The 23,150-nt window shown below is 51.0% G+C and overlaps 9 protein-coding genes across 9 annotated transcripts; 5 read left to right on the top strand and 4 right to left on the bottom strand.

Moving 5' to 3' along the window:
• Positions 1–484: 484 nt before the first annotated feature.
• TRVA0_022S00562 (uncharacterized protein) lies at positions 485–1,306 on the bottom strand (the record flags this gene model as incomplete). The annotated part of the gene is made up of 1 exon (XM_076685157.1): positions 485–1,306. One exon carries the CDS (start codon positions 1,304–1,306, stop codon positions 485–487), a length of 822 nt encoding a protein of 273 aa, XP_076540552.1.
• Positions 1,307–2,017: 711 nt separating this feature from the next.
• Positions 2,018–3,298, top strand: TRVA0_022S00540 (F-box protein; the record flags this gene model as incomplete). Its single annotated transcript, XM_076685156.1, has 1 exon — positions 2,018–3,298. The coding sequence occupies one exon, from the start codon at positions 2,018–2,020 to the stop codon at positions 3,296–3,298; it is 1,281 nt and encodes a 426-aa protein (XP_076540551.1).
• A 720-nt stretch (positions 3,299–4,018) lies between these two features.
• TRVA0_022S00518 (uncharacterized protein) lies at positions 4,019–4,588 on the bottom strand (the record flags this gene model as incomplete). The annotated part of the gene is made up of 1 exon (XM_076685155.1): positions 4,019–4,588. One exon carries the CDS (start codon positions 4,586–4,588, stop codon positions 4,019–4,021), a length of 570 nt encoding a protein of 189 aa, XP_076540550.1.
• Positions 4,589–5,772: 1,184 nt separating this feature from the next.
• On the top strand, positions 5,773–6,753 carry TRVA0_022S00496 (alpha-ketoglutarate-dependent dioxygenase AlkB; the record flags this gene model as incomplete). The annotated part of the gene is made up of 1 exon (XM_076685154.1): positions 5,773–6,753. One exon carries the CDS (start codon positions 5,773–5,775, stop codon positions 6,751–6,753), a length of 981 nt encoding a protein of 326 aa, XP_076540549.1.
• A 197-nt stretch (positions 6,754–6,950) lies between these two features.
• On the bottom strand, positions 6,951–9,758 carry TEC1 (Tec1p; the record flags this gene model as incomplete). The annotated part of the gene is made up of 2 exons (XM_076685153.1): positions 9,607–9,758; positions 6,951–9,551 (listed from the first exon to the last, which is right to left on the bottom strand). Exon 2 carries the CDS (start codon positions 9,480–9,482, stop codon positions 6,951–6,953), a length of 2,532 nt encoding a protein of 843 aa, XP_076540548.1. The 5' UTR covers positions 9,483–9,551; positions 9,607–9,758.
• A 2,210-nt stretch (positions 9,759–11,968) lies between these two features.
• Positions 11,969–13,345, top strand: RAX1 (Rax1p; the record flags this gene model as incomplete). The annotated part of the gene is made up of 1 exon (XM_076685152.1): positions 11,969–13,345. One exon carries the CDS (start codon positions 11,969–11,971, stop codon positions 13,343–13,345), a length of 1,377 nt encoding a protein of 458 aa, XP_076540547.1.
• A 1,072-nt stretch (positions 13,346–14,417) lies between these two features.
• Positions 14,418–15,391, top strand: TRVA0_022S00430 (AIM24 family protein; the record flags this gene model as incomplete). The annotated part of the gene is made up of 2 exons (XM_076685151.1): positions 14,418–14,550; positions 14,601–15,391. 2 exons carry the CDS (start codon positions 14,418–14,420, stop codon positions 15,389–15,391), a joined length of 924 nt encoding a protein of 307 aa, XP_076540546.1.
• Positions 15,392–16,108: 717 nt separating this feature from the next.
• TRVA0_022S00408 (uncharacterized protein) lies at positions 16,109–17,608 on the bottom strand (the record flags this gene model as incomplete). The annotated part of the gene is made up of 1 exon (XM_076685150.1): positions 16,109–17,608. One exon carries the CDS (start codon positions 17,606–17,608, stop codon positions 16,109–16,111), a length of 1,500 nt encoding a protein of 499 aa, XP_076540545.1.
• Positions 17,609–21,028: 3,420 nt separating this feature from the next.
• TDH3 (type I glyceraldehyde-3-phosphate dehydrogenase) lies at positions 21,029–22,036 on the top strand (the record flags this gene model as incomplete). Its single annotated transcript, XM_076685149.1, has 1 exon — positions 21,029–22,036. One exon carries the CDS (start codon positions 21,029–21,031, stop codon positions 22,034–22,036), a length of 1,008 nt encoding a protein of 335 aa, XP_076540544.1.
• Between the last annotated feature and the right edge of the window lie 1,114 nt (positions 22,037–23,150).

The following is a 23,150-nucleotide window of genomic DNA, read 5'->3' as shown; positions in this document are numbered from 1 at the left end:
ACCCTGTTTATAACAGGGCGCCGCATGACTAACCGTCGAATCATTCGTGATGGCCCTTTATAATGGAATCCAACGGTGAGATTTCGTTTTATCTCCACATTTGGGGGGTCAGCTAATTTATCCAAACAAAATGGATTAATGTCCGAGGGAAGACGCACAGCCCATTAGCAGAATTCATCCGGGGGGTCGTCATCAATTTAGCAACTTAACGGGTAGCTTGAATGAAGAAAAATGAAAAGCGGTTGAGGTCCTTCGAGTGCGCTCTCCTATACCGTAGGTAACAGTGGTGATGCCGTATGGAAATTTTTGTGTTGGTGATATACGGCGTCGATGCATGAGATACGACCGTACTATGCTTGGACTGCATGCTTGATCGCACCCCCACTTGATCGGCCTAATTCTTATAGTATTAGAGAACTGTGGAGTTGGAAAAAAAAGTTCAAAAAATAAGATAAAATGGGCCATGCGAGTCCCGATAGGATGCTCAATTGCGAATTGTAGCCTTGCCAGATCGCGTTAACCGCGCAGACAGATTCTGAAGAAGAAAGCCAATTCTCCCCCTACTGTTGTTGCCCACCGACGCATTACCGCTGTTTCCACAGTTAGTAGACTGCGCTTCTTCCATAGCTAGAGGCGAAGCATGGGGGGAAGAAGACCCAGGCAATGGCGAAGAGGCAGTAGAGGAGGGCCTGACAAAGAAGTTGTCAATCTCATTGACAAACACGTTGAAATTGTCTGGATTGCTGAAGAAGGTGAGCTCATCGATAAATTTGCCCTCGAGGTTCCTCTGGAGCGTAATCAGCGATAGCTTTGACTTAAGCAGGCGGTCTACGGCCGCGCAGTCATCTGGGTCCTCTAGCCGATCGCGCCAGTGCTTAAGCTTTGTCGTTGTCTTTGCGTAGGGATCACGTCCTGCTAGGACATCTTCGCAGATTGCGCCCTGGAATTGCTCCAGCAGGCGGTTTAGGTCCGTGGCCGGGTACTGGTATGCTCCCGGTTCACATATGTAGGCTGGAACATAGGGCTTGAACTCACCGAGACACGACCTGGCGAGCTTTCGCTGGCGCGATGACACCAATGTTTCTTCAGAGTCGACAGTCTGGAAGCTGCTGACGAGGGTATCACTTGCCTCTCTGCTAGTGATGCTTCCGTAGTCGCTGCACTTTGTCCCGTCGCTGACCGTCACTCCGACTACCTCTTTGGAGAGCGATGACTTGGCGCACGCGGCAGACTTGATTGGCGCGTGTCGCTCGAGGAGCGACCCCACTGGAATGCTCTTCCCATGGGTATAGAGATTGTCGTTCATTGCCACAATTGCCCAAATTTCAAATCAAATCAATCGAACAGTTTTTTATTGGCTCAATTACCTACTACGATATGAAAAAAAAAAAGTGGTACATTTTTTTTACTTGTCTCTATCAATTGAAAAGCTGGATTACCTCTCAGCAATATTTAACCCTCTACTAGCTTCGCAACAATATTCAAGGTTTTTCACTCGCCCTATTGGAAAGTTTAGACGACAGCAAAGAAGGAGTTAAGAGCGAGAGTATCCCCGACGCGGAACCACGGGACCCAGGGACCCGGACCCCTCCCCTCCCCCCAGATCGACGACACGACCCCCCGCGGAATCTGCCCCACCCGGGGGGTAACCGGCAAAGCAATCACTAAAAGTCCAGGTGTCAACTTGTCGTTTGTCAACGTTGCGATCTACAGGGTCGTCACCTACGTAATTAAAAAAAAATAAGGGTGGGTCCCCACCGGCCGATGCAACCGGAACTGATTATGCAACATTTATCCGGACCACATCTCCATTAGGTTATCCCGGCACACCCTTTCATCCTGCCAGCGATTGCACACAAAAAATATACATATATCAGGCTGTCCTCTGCTGGGATCCTGTGGAGAGCGAAACGAAGTGATTTGAATCCAGAACCGTGTGTCTTTTTTCTCTTTTAGCGTCTGTCTTTTGGGCCTTTTAATTGTCTGTCTTTTTTTGGGCCTTTTGTAAAAGAGATCGATGGAGTGTCTGCCTACGGAACTTTTGGTCTCGATATTCGACTACGCCGACGAGCAATCTTTAGCCAACCTTAAGCTAGCGTGCAAACGGTTCCATCTCGTCATTTCCAGGCGACAATGGCGCAACCTGGTGGTGATTATTGGACGCGACCATACGCCGGCCCTTGTTGGCGGGCTAGTGTCGCACGAAGACGTGTTTGCACGGCCGGCAAGCCTGGTGGTGACGTCGGACCGGCTAGCAGAACTTAACCGGGACGTGCGGGCAATCGGCCTCCCCGGCATCACGGACCACATTGTCCATCTGGTGGTGGTCAACTTTGCCGCGGCGCGGAGTTTGTCGACTCCGGCGCTGAGCCTGTCCGGATCAGCGTGGTCCAAGACGGTGGTGCCCGAGATTGGGTGGTTCAGCCAGAACTGTCGTGCCATCCTGCCCAGGGTGGGTCACGTATCGGTCTACTGTGAGCCAGTGACGAGCGTGCTCAATGGCCGCATCCTCAGCGCATTCCCGGCGGCAGCCAAGTCCGTGCATCATGTTCTGTTGCCGTTCAGAGAATACTTCCTGGGCGATCTCGACGGAGACGGCGGTGCGGCGCCCCCGGACGTTGTTACCGACTACGTCATGTCGCCTAACAGCGGGTCTGTGAAAGTGGTGTGGTCCTCGGACACCATGATCAGGAGCTTTTACAACAAGAGCCTAGCCAATTGCCAGCTCAAGGTCATTGTCGAGAACGACCGGTCCAAGACGACATCGGCGGTCGACGCCAAGCTGCTCAAGTCGCTGCTGGCCAGCTGCGGGACGACGGTGCACGAGTTGACCCTGGACGTTGATATCAACGCTTCGGCAGACGAGGCGCTGTTTGACTGGGTGCCCGCCTCGGTGAAGGAGCTCCGGCTCATTGGGGCCTATACGGCTGACGAGGGCATGCAACCACTATTGCCGCCTCTACCGCCGCCGCTCGAGTCGGCGGGCAACTCGCCGTACTCGTCTGACAGCGAGTCTGAGGAGGAGTATTTGGTGCGGCGCACCAGCAACAGCACGGTCGAGCGGCTCTCGGTCACGGCAAAGTCCATTGGGGCTATCAAGGATATGTGCTTCAATGGCCTGCTCTCGGTCGACGCGCACTTTACGGACAGTCCTGAGCAGGAGGCTGTGTTTAAGGAGATGCTGCGCACGCTCATTCACAAAGCGCCCCAGCTCGAGACGCTTCGGTACAGGGGGGTTGGCGGTGCCATGGCCGAGCTCAATGGCCCAGAGATCCACTCATGGATAGATGCCCACTAACTTAATTCTTAATACTTGTAACGACTTATGATAATGCTAGTAATTCTATTGACCTCTCTTTTTCTTGTCTCCACTTGTCGCGAGTGAAGTTTCCGAGGGGTCTTATTCCTTATAAACTGGCCCTTCACAGGAATACTTTGACTACAGTACATTTGATACCCAATGAAGAACTCTGTTTAGTAGGACTTTCCAGGGGGAGGGTAGAAACTCCGAAGACTTACCGAGGCTCTCAGAGGCGCTATTGCATTATCTTGCGTAGTCATGTATTGTATGTCATTGTGACTAACCTGTCGTCACTCTTGCGGTTGTACATGAAGGCTCGGGATTCGATCCCCATCAGCATCCTCTCACATGGTGTATCCCGCGAAAATGCAGACCCAATCTCCATTCCTATAGGCCGCATTATCTTTCCTATAGGCTGCATTATCGTGGTTGCCGAGACAGCTCTAGAATCGACGTTCAAGGCGCTGAGCGAAACGTATTTACTGTATAATATCCAAGGAGCGACCAGCTGAGCCGCCTTCCCAAGCATCTTTGGTAGACTGGGTGGTCTCTGACTCTTGAGGGGCCAGCCCCACAAACTCCCCGGGGCACCGCTTCGCGGTGGTCTCTTTAGCACAATTGCCAGATCTACAATTATCTCAGCAGGTACGTTCTACTGAAGTGAGCTGAGAGCTTGGAATACAAAGGGTAAAATAAATAAATAAGAATAAATAAAGATTACTGGCCGAGTTCTGCTGGGTCAATCGAGTAGTCAGGCTGCAGCGGGATACCGCCGCTTTCAAAGTCGAACTGGACAGCCATTATCGGCGGAAAAAGCGACGGTGTAGGAGACGCGTCTTGCTTGCCAGAGGCAGTCCTCGATACAGTCGTAGTAGTAGTTTTGGCAGTGGGGCTCGAGTCGCGGTTGAACTCGTTTAGCGAGCGGCGACAGTGGGGGCCGTTGTGGATGGCCATCGTCTCGAACCGCGAATTCGTCCGGCACTCCTGGGCATTGCTATCCTCTACTCTGAGGAAGGTGCTTTCCTCACGGCTCTCGTTAAACAGGGTTTGTTCGTCGTACACGGACTCCCGTGTCCGGCGCAGACGACGCCGGGGCTTTTTCTTGGTATTGCAAGGGCTCGCAGAGGACCCTCCTGGTGGTATACTGCAATTGTCGTTGCAGGAATCTAAATCGTCTTCCTCGTCTTCGTCTTCGCTAGTAAAAGTGGAGTCTAGCCCCGGCGAGTCGCTATCATCCGCACCGCCCCCAAAGTCCGACTTGTCTATACAGGGGAATAGCGTGGACATATCAATACATCTTTGACTTTGTCCTAGAAATCCCAGGGAGTACGGGTCGATAAGTGTCGTCGCGATTATCGTGAAAAATTTATCGTGTTTTGGTAGAGCGAGGTTCCTCTAGCCAGTTCATTCACCAAGTTCAACCACCAGAGAAATCAATAATTCGTGTAGTCGATGAAATTTCGCGATCTATTGTCTTTTTTATACATATGCAGCTCAGTTCTTTTATAGAGTGTGCCCTACCTTGCTACAGCATGTATCCAAGGCGATACCTGATGCCTTGCACGGCGCTCAAGCGTGTATCCGGACCCGTCCTCAGCGCCATACATTCGCGCCGAATGGCTTTAATTTACCGCATCTCCCTAAACCATGGGCGCATTTGCGGACGCACTTCTGCGTACATGTCTCTCTTTTGGCTGACCGACTGGTCGGGAACTGAGTGATGCCGTAGAGGCTACACCGCCATCGGACCTGCGGGTAAGCGACAAGTCTTCGAGTGCTCCTCCATTTTCCATTTTATAGTGATGTTACCGCTCGGCGAGCCAAGCGTCTTCCGTCGCAAATAGCTCAGCTACAAGGCCATGTGCATCCCATCTATGTAGATTCCCCTCCCCTTCAGTGATCTGGCGTAACTATGACTAACCAAATGTATCCCATCCACTTACAAATCAGCCAAAAGATTAGCATCTCGTCTATCCTATAGTAGTGGATACGGCCCCTCCCAGACCGTCGATTAAACATTCCTCCCGCCCAAGGCGGGTTGTGTGCGCCATGCAAGCCGTTATGGCTGGGGGGAGGGGCGCCGTACATACGTAGGCTGTGCGCGTCACTCAAGCCGTGCCTAACTACACTGTACATTATGCGTTCTTTTTTATTGGCGCGCCGAACCAAACTCAACCTGAACATCAGTCAACCCGATGACTTGGGTATCTCCGTATGTCTGGCTAACGGGGAGACATGTGTAATGGGGGGGGGGGGGGAGGGGGGATAACACGCGCTGCTCTGTATACGGACCTCCCCCGCTGAGGCCGTCGCCTTTACCAGCAATAGTGGAGGGGAATCACGTGACTATTTGATTCAAAAAGTTTTTGACTAGTCACGTGATGATGTGTGAAATTTCAGTTTTATCAGATGAGAGAGAGAGGAGGGAGTGATACGCTTTCTCGGATCTGTACTTATTAATATATATGTAAATGACGGTCGCGAGTGCTGTTCTTCCGGAGCAGACGACGACAGACGAGTTCAAGCCTCTTTACAAACTCCACCGGCACCTGCCGCGCACCGAACTGGGCCGGGAGGTGCTTGATTCGGCTCAACCACACCAGTTCTCGTCGAGCCAATACACGCCGGCAATAGCAACCCTGCCAATTGATGCCAGTGCATATTTTGCAAGGTTTGCAGGAGGCGACAGTACAGGTGTAGCAGATGGACCGCCGGTAGTAGTCACCGTTGACGAGCTTCCGGGCCTCCGAATCCTGCCCCAGTTCTTCCCTCCCTGTGCCCAGCGCCAACTGGTATCCTCCATCGTCGAAGAGTACGTGCCGAACCCCCAGCACCTCTCCAACCTCGATCTGCATTATATTCGTCCGAGCCCGCTTCGGCTCTTCCCCCTAGCGGCCGGCGATGCCGACATCACGGTGCCTCACAAAGAGCCAGGCAAGAAAGGCACGTCGATCGAGGCAATCAGGTCCAAGCAGCTGCGCTGGATCACGCTGGGTGGCCAATACAATTGGACCACCAAGGTCTACCCTACATTCGAGCCCGGAGCGGACGGGTTCCCGCAGTTCCCGGCTCCGCTCGCCGATCTGCTCGAGGGCCTGTTTGGCGTCAAATCGGAGGCCGCCATTGTCAACTTCTACTCGCCGGGCGACATACTTTCTCCGCATCAGGATGTAGCCGAGCTATCCAATGCGGATCTAATCTCCGTATCTATAGGCTGCGACTGCATATTTTACTGTGGGAAATCCCGCAACCAAAGGCCGCTGCAAGTCCTGCTCCGATCAGGCGATGTTATCATCATGGGCGGCGAATCTCGCAAAGCCTTCCACGGCGTCGGAAGGGTTTTCGCTGATACCTGTCCGGCCTATCTGAGTGAGAATCCAGGCTGGGATTACAACGACTGGATTTCCTCGAAACGTATCAACGTTAATGTCCGCCAGATGCTCAACTACTAACCGACCTTACTTCCCTATGAAGACCACTGAACGAAGATAGAGAACTTGGTCTTACCCTTTCAATTGACTCGTGCCAGTCCACCAAAACCCCGTAGTTCTTCGAAGCGGAGGTCCCAAGAAGAACGTTGAATAGAGAAAAGGTAGCTGCATTAGTATGTTCAAAAAATAAATATTACATGCGAGATAATATACAACGTCTATTCGGCATTGTCCTTCTTGTCGGAATCGCTCGAAGAGTCTACAAATGATCGAAATACGGGTGGCGCCGACTTCAACGGCGCGGAAGAAGTGTCGTCAAATGGATCAAAAGCAGTGACTTCGACATTTAGGTTCGCGTGCTGGCGCGTCGACTCAAAGTTGATTAGATCCTGTTGGTTGCTCCCGTGGTACCACTCCTCGTGGCCAAAGCTGTTGTTGGCCGCCGTCGCGGCAGCCAGCGCGGCAGTGGTCGTTGGCCCACTCCACGCATCGGCGCCGAGGTCTTCAAAGGCGGTAATGGATCGCGCCATGTTCAGGCCATCCATTTCGTAATTGTGGAGCTCACCCTGCGAGGAGTTCGAAGAGGTCGTATGCGAATTGAACTCGTGGGCGAGGTCGCTGTAGCCAAACCCGGCGACCGAAAACGACCGCGACATTGGCATCGATCGCTCTTCAAACCCAGGCGCCTCGACCAGGTTGTGGTTCGGCACCGAATGATGTCGCGCCAACGGAGACACAAACACATCGTCCTGGTACGCCAGCGTCGATGGCTGGTGGGGCTGTGGCTGCTGCAGAGCCACTGTCCCCTCCGAGGAGTCTCCATACTGTGATGCTGCTGACTGCTGGTGGTGGTGGAAGGACGGCTGGGGCACTGGAGCATGCAACGTCGTCTCTGGCACAATGAGCTTCCTGAACACAGACCGCGCCGAGAACCCGTCCGGAGCCTTCTCAAACTCGTATATGATAACGGCGTTGAGCTGTTCGAGCTCCGCCTCGTCTAGAGGGCCATGGAAGTCGGACGGGACTCGATAGAGCTTCTGGACGACAGTGATGGCCGAGATGGCCGTCTCGGCTTGGTCCTCAGTGTTGCAGCCTGGACGGTTGAACCCAGCAATGAACGCCGCCCAAAAATCGGATGCAAAAGGGATGCTGAGCTTCTCGCTCCTCAGAACAAGGTTCTGCTGTGAAGCAACCGGCTCCACAAGCTTGAGCACCTGGCGGCCCAGCGTCTCAACGGTAGTGATAACTTCCCACCGGTGAGAGGGCGCCTGCTTCTTGACCAGTGGAGAGCCATTGGTATCGGCTAGCTTGAGTGGGGCCGTGAACTGAAGCTCAGTGCGGAATTCGTCAAGGACACCACCGCTGATGACAGCAGCACCTGAGGTGCTTACATCGAGCCTCACTTTGCCGTAGATGAGTGGACATTTGATGCGTCCCGCCTGGATGTGCTCGGCAATAGCTGGGAACCGTCCCGAGATGTTGCTGAAGCTCTTGGGCTTCAATGGAGTCTCTAGCTGCGGTCTGATGAGCTGTGTAAACACGTTTCGAGCGCCGGCGGTCTGTTGCCACATGCAGAAGTTAACTGGCCAGTAGCCGCAGCCAACATCATTAGCACTGTTCGAAGACCCCGAAATGGGGTGGGGGATGGTCGAAGCGCTTCGTGGCGGAAGCACATGGTGGCCCAGGGAGTAGGGATGAGCGGACATTCGACCCGAGTTGTTTAGCATGAGCGAAGCGTTCACTGGGTTCTTTGGCTGCGGAGAGGCAAAGAACATATCAGTTGAGCCGCCCGACCGCTGTCGCTTCGCCTCTTGCTCTCGAGCGCCGGCAGAGTTTTTAGAAAAGATTGGAGACACGACGGCGACTTTGGTGGCCTGCTGGTTAGGAGAAGTGTCCGCTACAAGCGACATAAACTCTGGGTCGGACTTGAGCAGGTGCTTGAGTACCTGGATATGGCTCGACACCTGCTTCCTGGTTCGTGTTTTCCCAGTCTTCTGGTAGATGTAATCCGAGATGAGCTCGTTTCTGCCACAAGGACGGCCATAGATGGTAATCTTACGCCGACCGACGCGAGGAATCTTCCTCAAGGCCTCCATGAATGCCTCCTCAACATCTTTGCTCCACACGGACCCCGAATCGTCGCCGCCCTCCTTCTTCTGGCGTGAAAGATAGCCCGAATAAGCGGCATAATCGGAAATCGGGGCGTTTCTAATGTGTTTAAACGTGTCAGGGGCCTGATCGTCGTTGGACTTGATCTGGTCCCGAGGCGTGGAGTTGGACTTCTGCATCTGGATGGATCCTACCGAGGCAAGGGCCGATGGAGCAGATACCACGCGCTGCCCTGGCACCGTCGACAGAGGAGTGACAAACTGCGGAGGTGGTGGGTAGTTCTGTTTGGGGACCGGGTACGAGGCGTTGACTGGAGTAGCTGGCACGTACTTGAGCGTCCCGTCCACGGTCCTCTTCCGCAGTTGAGAGTCAGGTGGGGTCAATTCAAACGCTGACGGCAGTAGCGAGTGCGCATTATTACTATGTGAGGTCGCGGAAGAGGTTGTGTACGAGGAGGTGGTCGACAGCGGGGCATGGCGAAGCTGTTGCTGAGAAGCCGATTGCATTACATGGAAGGAAGCGTCTCCAGGGCCATTGCCGGGTGGGATTTTTGGCGCAAACGAATTCTTAGGCGAGATGTGACGGCGCTCTTGCTGTTTCACGTTCTGGTTTAGGGGAGTTAGTGGAGCAACCGAAGACATATTGGTATCTTAATTCGCAGCAGGGTTAGTATTACAAGTCAATTAAAAAGAAGGTCGTTAAGAGGTGTCCTACGTTTTAGTTTGTTAGTATCAGAAAGCTGTATTACAATTGAATAAGGCTTACAGTTTGAATGAACGAAGGGCATACAATTAGTTCACGCTCTCTAAAAATTAAAAGAAAGAAGTGAGTTGGAGAGGCGCGTTAAATGAATGGACGAGCAAAGACTGGCTCAATGGTATAATTGTATACGAGGTCGAATTAATTTGACAGATATGACTTGGGTAAAAAAATTGAGAAAAGGGAAAAAATCAGGGAAATGAATTATTATTATACACATTCTCCAAAGTCCGGAGGCTAGAGTGTGCTATATAAAAATAAAATACGCACGCGTAGCATTGGCCGTACAGCAAGTGTGAGAGGTAGCAAAGAGAGGATCACTTTCACTGTTTTAGGAATAATATAATTACTTGTGATATCCAAGGAGGCAAGGCGACTGCTAAGAAAAGCTGTCACTCGAAGCGAAGGGGTAAGCAGGTTACCGGAGCTTTGAGTAGCGTTGGCGGGTCGCTGCGCCAGACGTATTCCGAGCTTAGATCCACTAATGAGTGAGATCATCCTCTCTATCCTGCGTTATTACCACACGCCGAGAATAAGCGTGAGGTAGTCGGGGTGCATCTGAGATCCCGCACCTTTCTATCTCTCTCTCACTCTTTGCTCTCTCCCTTCGTACGTATGGTTGCAGATGGGGGCAGGAGATCCCGTGGAGAGTTTAACGTGGCAGGTTCCCACTACTCCCGGGAGACGTGAACTCAGAAACTTTTTTTTCATGAATCAATTCAATTGAGTCGAAGCCCAATTTCTTTTCTTCAATCGGAGTACGGGCGTGTCGCACCGCATGATGATGTGTGGGCTCGCCTTGGCTACGAACAGTAGGCTGAGCGCCAATCAAGGAGGTCTGGCCTTAAAAATTTAGGGCAACTCACGCTATAACCCTCCTGTGCTTCTTTTTTGGTTCTCCTTCCGCACTTTACTCTCCACAGAAACATCTTCGTCCGGCCGGTGGAATGTAGGGTGAACTAAGACCTCCTGCGATGGTGCAGCGGCCGGTAGGTGTCCCAGATGCAGTACATAGCCAACAATACACTGTATGTATTCGGTAAAAAAGATAAGCATGCAGAAAGGGGGAAGGGGCATGCGTATGCATGGAAGACAGGAAGGAGCCGACCATCACCAAATGACTTCATCCCACTTTTCCACCCTATCTGGCTGGACGGTTATGATGTATAACTAGGTTAGAATGGATGGTTAGTGGGCCAAAACTCTAACCACAAGTGAGCGGTAGGTGTAGGCTAAATGAAAAGTAAAAATTCTTTGCCGAAACATACATAAAAACGTCAGGTCACAAACGTGTGTCGCTTAGCGGCAGGAAGCCCGCGACAGAGGGGAGACACGCGTGGCAAGAGACGCGTCGTGCGGCGCGTCGCGATCCAAGGGGGTGTTGGGCCGAAACAAAAACAATCCAAACACCACGCTGCGTGCGCAGGCACCCACGATGGGGTGAATCACCGGCCATCCACCAACAGCAATGGGCTGACTGGCCGGCCACAGGCGTACCGTACCGTAAGGCGTAGAGATCGTGAAGACAGCAATAGATCGTGATCATGTGGATCGACTAGGCTACTACTACGAATTGGATGTGTATATAATTGCTAGTACACTACCTCCTTTCCCCTACCCCTGGGACATGTTATTTGCTAGGCGATGGGTAACGGAATCACACCTACTACTTGTACTACACTAATACCATAGCATTGCAGTACTGGTACACACACAGTACAGTGTACTGTACCACTTACTGTAGTGTACAGTTGTCAACATCAAACAAGACTGCAGCAGTTATATGTACTGTACCTGCACCATGTGGGTAGACCTGAATTCCGTTAACCACCTTAATCAATTTCATTGAACATATCTACATATATTCCCCCAAACTATAAGTCTCACCGCTACTATCAGGTTGGTAAAAATATATATATATACGGTATAACTCTCGTTTAGCGTATATTTAGTGAATATATTAGCGTTAATGCAGCATATACAGGCTCAACCAGCCGCGCCGCGCGTTTCAAGTACAACCCAACGCGTGCGCGCGCGCGAAGAACTTAGGGGCTGGGCGCGAGGGTGAGGCAGCAGCAGCCCAGCCTCTTCTTCACCACCACCCGGTTTTCATTCAATCGCGCAATTTGACCATTTTCCCCCTCGACTAAAGCTCTTTTTATTCCCTCGTAGAGCAAGCCACCGGGACTAGCCACCAACCATTGGGCGGGTCCTTCACTGTTTACACACTCCTACCAACCTTAGGTCATTCTTTTTTTTATATACCTCGTATCCGGGTACTTTTGTGAGAGCTGGACTGTCGCAAATACCCCCTGAATTCTTTTTTTTTTTTTTTGGACGTGAATTCAGTTAAATATTTATTAAAAAAATGCCGTCGCTGAATGGCAAGGCCAGGCAGAGGCTGCCGACCCTTTTTGAGGTCCTCAACCGGAGGACCCAGGCGCCCGTTGACCTGTGGTCATTTTATGTGTTTATGCGCGAGCAGTACCGCGGCGTGGACTACCTCGACTTTTGGCTCGATGTCGTCCAACACTTATCGCTGTGCCGGCACTACGTGCGAGGCCTGCGCCAGTCGATCCTGGCTAACTCGGAGCGGGAGAACAGCTCGAGCCGGACCTCGTCGGTGCTCCTCGACACGCTCATCCAGGAGGGCGGCCTCAACGACACGGATTCGCACCGGCTGAGCGCGTTTCTGAGGGGCGAGGACACAGGCCAGAACAACGCCGAGACGCTCTACCGCCTGTCGGCGCTGCTCGACGCCATGAACGCCCGCGAACACGACATTGCCAATATGCACAAGCCGACGTCGCGCAACGACAATTTCATCTCCCGCGTCAATGCAAATACCGCCAGGAGCGAGCGCGAGGGTTTCGGCGGCGAGGAGGCCGTCTACGATGAGAAGGACCGAACCCCGATCGCCGCTGGACCGTCGTCTGGGTTCACTGGCGCCGAAGTCAGGGACTCGGTCGACGACCGGTCGTTCTATTCGGCCCAGGCGACGCAGAGCAACTCCAACAATAACAATAACAACAACAGCAACAACAACAACAATAACGTTCCGGGAGCACCACGGAATCCTGTTTCGTTCAACGCTGAGGCAATTGAGCGGCTGTTCCCGCGGCGACAGGGCGACATTGAGGACGGTTCGAGTTACGTTACGCGCCAGGACATTCGCCAGTCGTCGCACCGAATTCTCGTAACCTACTTCATCACCGGCGCAGAGCGGGAGATCGTCCTGCCTCCTCGAATCATGAAGAGTGTGCGGCATGCCATTGAGGTCGAGGGCCGAGATGACCCTGAGGTGTTTGACGAGGCCCGTGAGTACGTCTTCCAAGCCATGGAGCGCGAGGCGTTCCCGGCTTTCCTTGCATCCAAGGCGCTCGGCAACATCACGCCGCTCGGCTCGCTCATTCGCATGATTGTCGGTCTTCTCTCGCTGTTTGCTGCATTCTGGGTTGGCTTCATTCTTATCTTCCTCGATTGGTCGCCCAAGTCCACCCGGCTATGGCTTATCCTCCCTTTTGCATTCGGATCCTATGGTATTTTCTCGTCGCTGTACAACCTCGACCCTCTGATGGCCATTATGGGGTACAGCGAGGCGCTCTCGAACTCGATCGTACGCATTAAAGAACCTTATGTGCGCCAATTGCTCGTAAAGCGGTCCTGCTACGTCCTCGGCGTAATAACTCTGGCAGCAGCAATATTCGTCATCATCTTTGCCCTTGTACCTGGGAAGCGCTTGTAACTACCAACCTTTTTTTTATTTTCTTTCAATTCTGCATTAATATAACATAATGATTAATGTGTAATCCGTCATTCTTCCTCCCCAAGTATAGTTGCTAACAAGACTGATTTTTTATGCTTCATCTCTGCAAACAATAATAGTAAACTAAAATGACGATGCGGTGCAAGAAGTACTCCTGGTGAGCGGAAATAGTTATTTGTTACCTGGAATGTGGTGAGCACAATAGCTGGGGGGGGGGTATTCTCCTACACTAGGCCGAGGGTTGTACGTAGTTTCGATCTGGAAGGAAATTAGACTTCCTGGCAGCAGCGAATTTGTCTGCATTTTCAAATTGGTTCTGGATTGTCCGAGGTAAGTTGTTTTGGCCATTTACCTTTGTCGCAATTCGGAGATTTCGTCTGTTCGGTACCCAGCTGTATACCGGTATATGCTTCCGCTCAAAGAATGAAAGGTATTTTTTACCATAGCTACATTGAGTGCATTATTAGCTGCAACATACCAACTGAATTTAACAATAACAATTATAATTGATATATTATTTTTCATCTGTTAAACGATAAGCGCATTCGTCATGATACTGATAAGAATACTGTGCCAGCTAACGATACCGGTAATATACCGGTATTTAACCTGTTACCGGTACATGTAGAATGATATCATATTTATTATAAATGGAAATGAACTATCATTTATAAATAACAACAAATAACAATAAATAACAATAAATGAAATATACCGGTAACTGTTGTGTGAAATATTAAATATTCAGGTACCGGTAATGGCAGTCTTGCCCGCTAAGGTCTCATAGCGAACCAAATAGTCTCCTGAAGAACGCAATTGATTAATTGTCGCATGCAAGTAGCGTAGTTGGTACGTATCAAAAGCTTATTAGGTGAATAGTAACGCAAATCACTTGAAATGCCGGTGCTATTGTATTCCTATGTGCGGTGAACTAGTACCGAACGGTAGTGTGATGGCGATCCGTGAAGATGGTCGGCTGTCGCGCGCATCACCAACCCATCACCATCCACACTTTGAAAAAAAGCGCGAAGAACGGCGGCTTGCATAGACTATGGCGGTGGCTCGACGGGAAATAGCGCAAGTTTCGCGCAGGCTGTACAGCTCAGTGAACAGTTCTGTTGCCGACCTGCGAGATAGGGTCACTGATACTCCGAAAATCAACGGCAGTGGTCCATTCGCCGATGGTAAGTCGGCTATATATTGCTTTGACCAACCAAGATCTAACCCAGAACAGTTCCACGGCTACAAATCATTGGCCCATCGATGATCCATGCGTCAATTCCGGCATCTTCAGCTATTCACACTAGACGGGGCACGATTTTGGGTGTCAACTCCGCTACCGGCATCCAATCTACTCTTAGTACCGATGGAGGACTAACCGAATTGGCGAGATCGATTCCAGTCGCATACCAGCGAGTTACTACTACGAGCCCGACGACGCTGCTTATTGGCACACAGGCCGCTGATGCGTCCTACGCTATTGTCCCCGTGTCAAAGGAGTACAATTGGATCGTCACCCAGCGAAAGGCATTGCTGGGCTGGACCCAACCAATCCATTTCGGTGCGGCCCCAGAGTCTACCTTGTGGAGCAGTTCCGGCGCTGTTCAGCTCGAATACAAGTCGGGACCTTCCCAGGTAGCCCTTGTGGGATCGGGCCAGGTGTATCAGATTGAGCTGCAAGACGGCGAAACTCTCCAGGTCAACCCTAGGAACCTCATTGCATACACCGTGGTGGACTCTTCGGAGTCTATGCTCGGTTTCACTTTCAGACGAAGGAAGATTACTCAATATGCGTTGCCAAAGCTGGCACTACCGTATGGCATAGAGAGCACTGTTGTTGGTAAGAGGATCATTCCGCTAATAGATGCCACGTCCAAGTGGCTGGCAAAGTACCTCTTCCGCGCTCGGGATCAGATTGTTATGGAGTTTTCCGGGCCGAGGACGCTTTTGGTCCAGACTAACACGTCTCCGCTTGATGATCTTATGGACAAGAAGGACGTTGATGCTATTATTAAGAATACATAATTCATCCAGACCATAAGCTGACTGGTTATATATTATTGTACGGTATATGTATAGAATTTTTTATGTTTTCAATTTGCTGCCTTTGAGTTATTTCAAGACTCGAGTTTCGATAACTTGTTAAACGATAATAGTAAATTAACGGCATGTACCGGTACTTCATAATAGTCGTGAAGAACTAAATCCTAGTACCAGTAGTATATAAAAAAAGAAGATAAAAAGTCCAAAATTATTCTTTGCAGGGTAACATAATATAAGTGATAATAATTAGGACAAAAGAGCCATTGTGACACTGAAAAAGCTCGTTCTTTATCAATTGTATCATCCTCTGTCCAGGATATTATCAGGCTCTAAATGCAGTTGAAAAAGAGGACTTCCCTAATTGTATGAATCGTTTGAGGGGGCATGGCTTTATTCGTATGTCTTTTTTTTTTTCAACTACCGTAACTAGTTACCCGTATGCTCCACTACCGGTATGATACACGGTACCGGTAACGTTAATGCTATTGCAATTGAAAAATAGACAACACTGAGTGAGTGAGTGGGTGAGTGAGTAAGTGGGTGAGTGAGTAAGTGGGTGAGTGAGTAAGTGAGCGTATAAATGTGGCCATACTATAATTTATTCAACAATTACCGCTGCAACACTGATAACGGAAGATGTATATGTATATACCAGATGCTAATCAATAATAATGAATGCGAGAAAACAAACGAGGTGGATCACCTACTTGGGGTCATATCCCAGATTTTTTTCTTCCACGACTCGAGCTCACGATGCATGGTCAGTAAACGCTGCACCTCGGCAGCTTTGGTTTTGCGGTTTTTCTGCTCTGCAGACAGATGCTGATACAAGCGGGCGTACTCGCTGTAGGTTTTGCGGAATCGCTGTGCCAACTCAAAGAGATCCTGGTCGACAGAGGACGGGCGTTTGGTGGATTGCGCGGACGACGAGGCAGCTGGAGTACTCCGTTTAGCGCCAGATGTCGTCGCAGCAGGGCCATTGCCCGATTCCTCCTCCGTTCGAGGTCTCTTGGAGGGCGGCTTTGTCGTGGTTCCGCCATTGGGCCGCTTGAGTGATGATGAAGAGGATGATGAGCCTGGGGTAGCCAGAGAGCGCGGTGTAGTGTGCTCGCTTGCTGCGGCTCCGCTCAGAGTCGAGTAGTTAGTAGTAGAATTATGCGATGCAGCCGTATTTGAGGCTGCAGTAGTGATAGAAGAAGAAGAAGAAGAAGAAGAAGTGGTAGTAGTAGTAGTAGTAGTAGTAGATGCAGGTTTGGTGGTAGTAGTAGGAGAGGTAGTGGCGGTCGGCGACACAGACCCAGTGGGGCGACTTCGCGACTTCGCCGGAGCATTGTCCAGGTTGAGCCGTGCTGGATGATCGGCCGGGTACTTGAGCCGGTCAAAGGCCGCTCGCGAGTCGCGGATGACCTGCTGGCGCTCGCTCGACGTGTAGTACTTCCAGTCCCACACACGGAGGTCCTTGTAGGTCGAGTCTGCGACGACCCACTTGCCGTCGGGACGCTTCGTGGCGTACTCGGCGAAGATGGCCTCAATGTCGCCCTGGCTGAGGTTGGTGCGGGCCGCGACCGTCGGGACCGTGTTGGGCCCCAGTGCCAACAGATGCAGCGCGCGAATGGGCCCGGCCGTCAGCGAGAGCGACGCCAGCGGCTTGTGTAGCGGCAGCGTCGCTCGTGGCTTAGGACTGCGGTTCCCCAGTAGCGGAGAGTTGGGCAGCGACTTGATGTCCGAGGTTGCCCGCGCGTGGCTGTGGTGGCCGCCCGTGAGCGGCGGCGTCTGGGCTGACCGCTGCTTGAGCCTGGTCGTCTTCTCCGCGGCGGCCTTGGACTCGTTCTCGTTGAGCAGAACCGCCTTCTTCGCGTCCTTCTGCCGCTGGAGCGACTTGTTTTGCGTCTTGAGCTGGGCCGCCGTCATTTGCGACGGCCGCTGCACCGTGAGCCGGTGCGTGACCCGCCCAACGTTGGCATATCGCTTGCCCGAGCCTCGGTAGACATCGACGTGGGACGCCTCCTCAATGGACGTTGTCGGGAACCGGCTCGCGCCTATCTCGAGCTCGAGGCGCTCGCCGAATGCCAGCTTGATGCCCTTCCCTCCCGCAGCGAGGATGGCAGCGATCGAGTCCGGCGACAGTTTGAAATATATCGCCGACGCCTGGGGGCCATGGCACGGGTCCAGCGTAGCTTCCGTAGGTATACTCGGCATCCTTTTCCTATTGAGCCTCCACTCTTTGTCCACTCTTTTTGACGGTTCGAGCGTGGGAAGCCGATAGTACCGGGGTGGGTGGATGGGTGGTTGTGGGAGAGAGGGCAAGGGCCTACCAGAGGGTGGTGGATGGTTCCTGTAGTGCGCTGTGACACCACCGAATAAGCGCGGTGACACGGAGTGACACCGAAGAGCGCAGTTGGGTAGGCCGTGTTTTGGTGCGCTTAATTAAGTTATCCTCCGGCCTTCGGGGGGACTCTGCCAATGGGAGCAGTATTTTTGGTGGATCGACGGATAAGAAGCAGCAATCTGGACTCCTTGAGAGCTACAAACAACAAGCAGCTTCAATGATTCGTTTCCCAAGCTCTGGAACTCGATTACATGCGCAACGCCTGGTCGGGGTAAGGGGGGAGGGGTGGAAGAGGAGAGCGGTGGGTACTCTAAGGGCTCCCACTCCCGCCCGAAAATGTGAAATAGCGCCCACTCATTCCCCACCCACGGCCATGCCCGCCCAGCCATACTTCATTAACGACCACCACAATGGGAGAGGCCACCGAGGAATGTTGGACTTTTTAAAAATTTTTTGGGTTCTCTACCGCAGTATATATATCATCGCAGGAGCCTTTTGTGCGAGGTACGTTGTACTACCGGTACCGGTAATAGTACCTAGATTTCTATGTCTCAATCCTGGCGCATAATGTGTTCTGCTATATTCCCCAGATTGTGTGGTAAATCGGTGTTTCCGATCAATAAGTGTGCTACTACTGTAGGGGTTATGGCGCCGCATCACATGCGGCTAGCAGGTGTTTCATCAGATGACGGATTGGCTTGATGAATGACGGCGATATGACATATGGCGATGGCCAGGAGTACCACATACCACGTAGTCATATTCATTTTCCTTTCACTTCTCTGATTGATCATATTTCATGTATCGCGGTATTCCTGGATTTTGAAGTTCAAGGGGTTCTATACCTCCCTTCCCCTTCGTTACGGCATTTGGCGGTATCACATAGGCCGTACCTGAAGAATGGATCGAAGTGCAATTGCTGTGATGGTCCGGAAAGTGACATGCCCCTAACATTGACAGATCTCAAATGAAGGAAAGTATATAAGTATGGATGATAAAGAACAAGATGGAAAAGAATTACCCAGGGCCTTTTTCAAATTGATGATTACTGACTTGCCTGTGCACTCCTTTTTTCATCATATACACTCGCTTGATCTCATAATTACCATCGTTTACTCTATTTATTACCTTGTTGTTTCTTGGTAAGCTGTGTCAGTTGGATCTCTAGATTCGATTCTCTTGCGTCAATTGTTCATAGATTTGGGTTTTCTTTTGCTGTGTCAATAGCTCGTCTTCTTCTACTGGATCATCCTCTTTTTCCGCCCCAGCCTCGTCTTCTGGCATATCCACCACTAGCCTCTAATTCCCCTGTCTCTTCTTCATCTTCCACCACCCCCAGCCCCGAATTTACCAGCACTATCTCTCTCTACGAGTGTAATTCACCATCACTCACCATGGCAGCATATTCGTCTCCACTATCACCTACTGCGGCGAGACCCCATACTGCGAGGAATGTGACACCACGGCCCCTGGGAAACTTCAATTTGCGAGGAGTGTGATTGGCTCAAGCCAGCCCCATACTGCGAGGAATGCGAGGAACATCATGGACCCAAGCAAACCTCAATCAGCGAGGAGTGCGCGGAGACTTGCCCACACCAACGTGCGAGTGTGAGGAAACCGGCCGTGTTTACGGTCCTGTTCACTGTCCCAGCTATCAGCGTGGTTAGCACAAAGGCTCTCGCTATAGCTCTAGCTCTGTTCCTGGTCCCAATTCTGGTTCAGGCTCAGGCTCAGGCTCGGGCCTTCCAAACGGCGTTGAACAGAGCAACAATGCCAACAAGATCACCTTCGTTGGTCAGACCTTCCTGGCTACTGTCGCCGCCGGCGTGCTCCTCCTCTAAAATCGCTACGCTTTATTAATTCTACACTTACTCGATGCAACGTCTACAATACCGCTTTTCGATTCCCTCTTCTTTATTCTCTAAAACATGATTACCAGTATGGTGCTACTGATGATACCTACAAGATTTACATGATTCGTACCACCATACACAACCATTGCAGCCGCACAAGATCTCAACCATTGCAGCTGTATAAGATCTTAACCATTGCAGCCGTACAAGAACAGGCCCCAACTATTGCAGCCGTACAAGATCTCAACTATTGCAGTCGTTACACTATCTCCATTGCAATCATAAACGTGGTTTCAACCATGTTGGATGCTCCCAACCTTGCTGGCAGTCAACAATGATCAATCGGTCAACCATTATACCGGTAGTCATAACAACAGCTTAACGACAAATCGGAAGTGGAGATAGAGAGCCCCGAGAGCTTAATAAAGGTGAGTACTATGTGTGTATGATGTCCTGTTGCGCGTCTGGATTTTGATAATCTCCAGCCAGTACGGATGCATTACTGTCTCGAGAAGGTCATTTACCGCAATCAATGGGAAATTGCCGCTACAATGCACTGTGCTGCTACGATACGTATATATAATTTGCCATACACCCGTAATTTAGTACCTGTCCATGGGTGTCGTCGCCTCGCAGCCCGACCGACTATTATTCGTGACCGCGCGGTAAATACTCGGGCGGCACGAATTGTAACCGGACGATAACAACAGACCACGTAGTCAAAACAAATCAAAACATTTCAACGATGGCAATGGCAAATGCCTAATGGAAGGCAAAGTCTCCTGATTTCGCCATGGAATTGAGTTGTCCGAGAGAGCCATTTTCTACTCAGACACGCAAAAAAGCATGAAATTTGCCGGCATCACCGCCACATAATCAGTCACCGTGGCGCTCGCCGGATCTCCGTTTTGGAGGGAGGAGCGGAATAGGGTGTGTCGTCCCTGTTGTGTGTAAGGGACCATTCCGGGCCGGAAGCAGATGTAACACACACGCACCCAACCAACTAGGCATATACGGGGCCCGGTATAAGCTGCCACTTTCTCCACAAGCTAGGGTATGTATACAGCCCTTTTCATGAAGACGAAAAAAAAAAGAGAATAGCAATTGAACTTAGAGCAAACCGGGCTGGCTGCTTTTTTGGGCCTCCTACTGCACGTACGACATTGGTTGGGTGCGGTTTTTTCAGCGTGTGTGTGTGTCTCTTTGTTGGTTGGGTTATTCTCTTGGAGGGGAAGACCAGGCACGGTTGCTTTTTGAGTTGCAGTTGGGCCACTTTTTTTCTTTTTCTGGGTCGAGGGCGCTGAGAAATGCGGTGGTTGAAATTCCAATTATAAAAGACCCGCGAGTCTCCCGGAGAATTCTGTTTTCTTCCTTTCCCTCTCTCCTCACTGAATTGTCTAGTCGCAATTGAGAAAAGCCTGAAATATAAAAACAAAAATGGTCAAGGTTGGTATTAACGGTTTCGGTCGAATTGGCCGACTTGTTCTGCGAAACGCCCTCGCCAACCCAGCGGTTGAGGTTGTCGCTATCAACGATCCATTCATTGACCCAGAGTACGCCGCCTACATGTTCAAGTACGACTCCACCCACGGTCGATACAAGGGCGAGGTCAAGTCCGAGGGCTCTAACCTTATCATTGACGGAAAGAAGATTGCCACCTTCCAGGAGAGGGACCCGGCCGCCATTCCATGGGGCTCTGCCGGTGCTGACTACGTTGTCGAGTCCACTGGTGTCTTCACCACCAAGGAGAAGGCTGGTCTCCACCTTAAGGGCGGTGCCAAGAAGGTTGTCATCTCTGCCCCATCTGCGGACGCTCCAATGTTCGTTGTTGGTGTCAACGAGGACAAGTACACCTCTGATGTCACTGTTCTCTCCAACGCTTCGTGCACCACCAACTGCTTGGCCCCACTTGCCAAGGTGATCCACGACAACTTCGGCATTGTCGAGGGTCTCATGACCACCGTCCACTCTTACACTGCTACCCAGAAGACTGTTGACGGTCCATCCCACAAGGACTGGCGAGGTGGCCGAACTGCCGCCCAGAACTTGATTCCATCTTCCACCGGTGCTGCCAAGGCTGTTGGCAAGGTCATTCCAGACCTCAACGGCAAGCTCACTGGTATGTCCATCCGAGTCCCAACCGCCGACGTTTCCGTCGTTGACCTTACCTGCCGACTCGAGAAGGCTGCTTCCTACGAGACCATCAAGGCCACCCTCAAGAAGGCTTCTGAGGGCCCGCTTAAGGGCATTTTGGGCTACACCGAGGACTCTGTTGTCTCTTCTGACTTCATTGGCGACACCCAGTCTTCTATCTTCGATGCCTCTGCTGGTATCGCCTTGAACGACAACTTTGTCAAGCTCATTTCCTGGTACGACAACGAGTACGGCTACTCTGCCCGAGTTGTTGACCTTCTTGTCTACATTGCCAAGAAGGACGGCAACTAAATTAGATAGTATTTATTATTTTGGAATTAATTTGGTTCTATTATTTACTCAAAATTCAGGCAATTGACCACTGTAGCTTCGTCGTTCACGATGGCGATCTGGTCCGCGATTTTGTTGGTGTTTCAGTCCGGATTATTACTACGGATTAATTATGCCCGGGCTGAAGTGCGCCGACAGCTGACGCGTTGGATGTAACCTGCTTCGATTGTTTTTCTAACCCCTCACGCATTATTCCGTTACATTGATTGGCGAGATATTAACCCGCTCACCCTTTTTTTTTCCGCCAAAGATGGGATGGTCGGATGACGTACACCCCTAACGGGCCGACCGGTAGAACAGTATACCTGTTAGCCTCTTAGTAATGTTCGTCGGTGTTCCATACATTTCGGACTGATTCACCCCTTCGGCAGCGTCCGCTGGTGTGTACGTAGAATACTACGACTATAATGTTAGTAGATTGGCTGCCGGTCTGGGTAATGGAATGCCTTATGAGACGGGGCGTTTGACCGTTTTCGGCGGCCGCAGAATTGTGGGCCGTATTACTTTATTGGCCGTGGGATTTCAACTACGTAATAGAAAATGCATTCATTCGTTCAGCCCTCAGTAATACATACCGCACTGTACGAGTACGTGTCCCAGTGGGTTTGATGTAGAATGGTTTTGGTGTCATCATTTCGTTGAGACTGTCGGAAGGCTGGGTGGAAGTGAGACATGGTAGCGGCTTACAGCCAGATGCCCACAATAGTTAATTACATGTACCGATATTTATCCTACATGTACAGTATAACCCAGTTAGACTCCCTAAAGACGTAAAGGTAGCAGCAAAAATGCTGTATGTCAGGCTGCATTTAAAGGGATTGAATTTGTTAATTGCAAATCAGCGCTTCACGCATTTCACATGGTTCAACTGTGCTCTTCCAATTGCTAACAATTAATAATACGTAGGTGCCTCTTGCTATAGAACAAGCTTGTCGCACGGCGTAGCTCGTATAGGGATACCCGAGAAAAGCATACTGAATTGCCTATCGCTATGCATCTGTAATGTAAATACGCATTTCACATGGTTCAGCTGTGCTTTTCCAATTGTTAACAAATAATAATACGTAGGTGCCTC

The sequence above is a fragment of the Trichomonascus vanleenenianus genome (genome assembly GCF_965637985.1).
Source record: "Trichomonascus vanleenenianus strain CLIB 3782 genome assembly, contig: TRVA0_022S, whole genome shotgun sequence".
In the NCBI taxonomy this organism is placed as follows: Eukaryota; Fungi; Ascomycota; class Dipodascomycetes; order Dipodascales; family Trichomonascaceae; genus Blastobotrys; species Blastobotrys vanleenenianus.
This window is presented reverse-complemented; position numbering and strand designations above follow the sequence as displayed.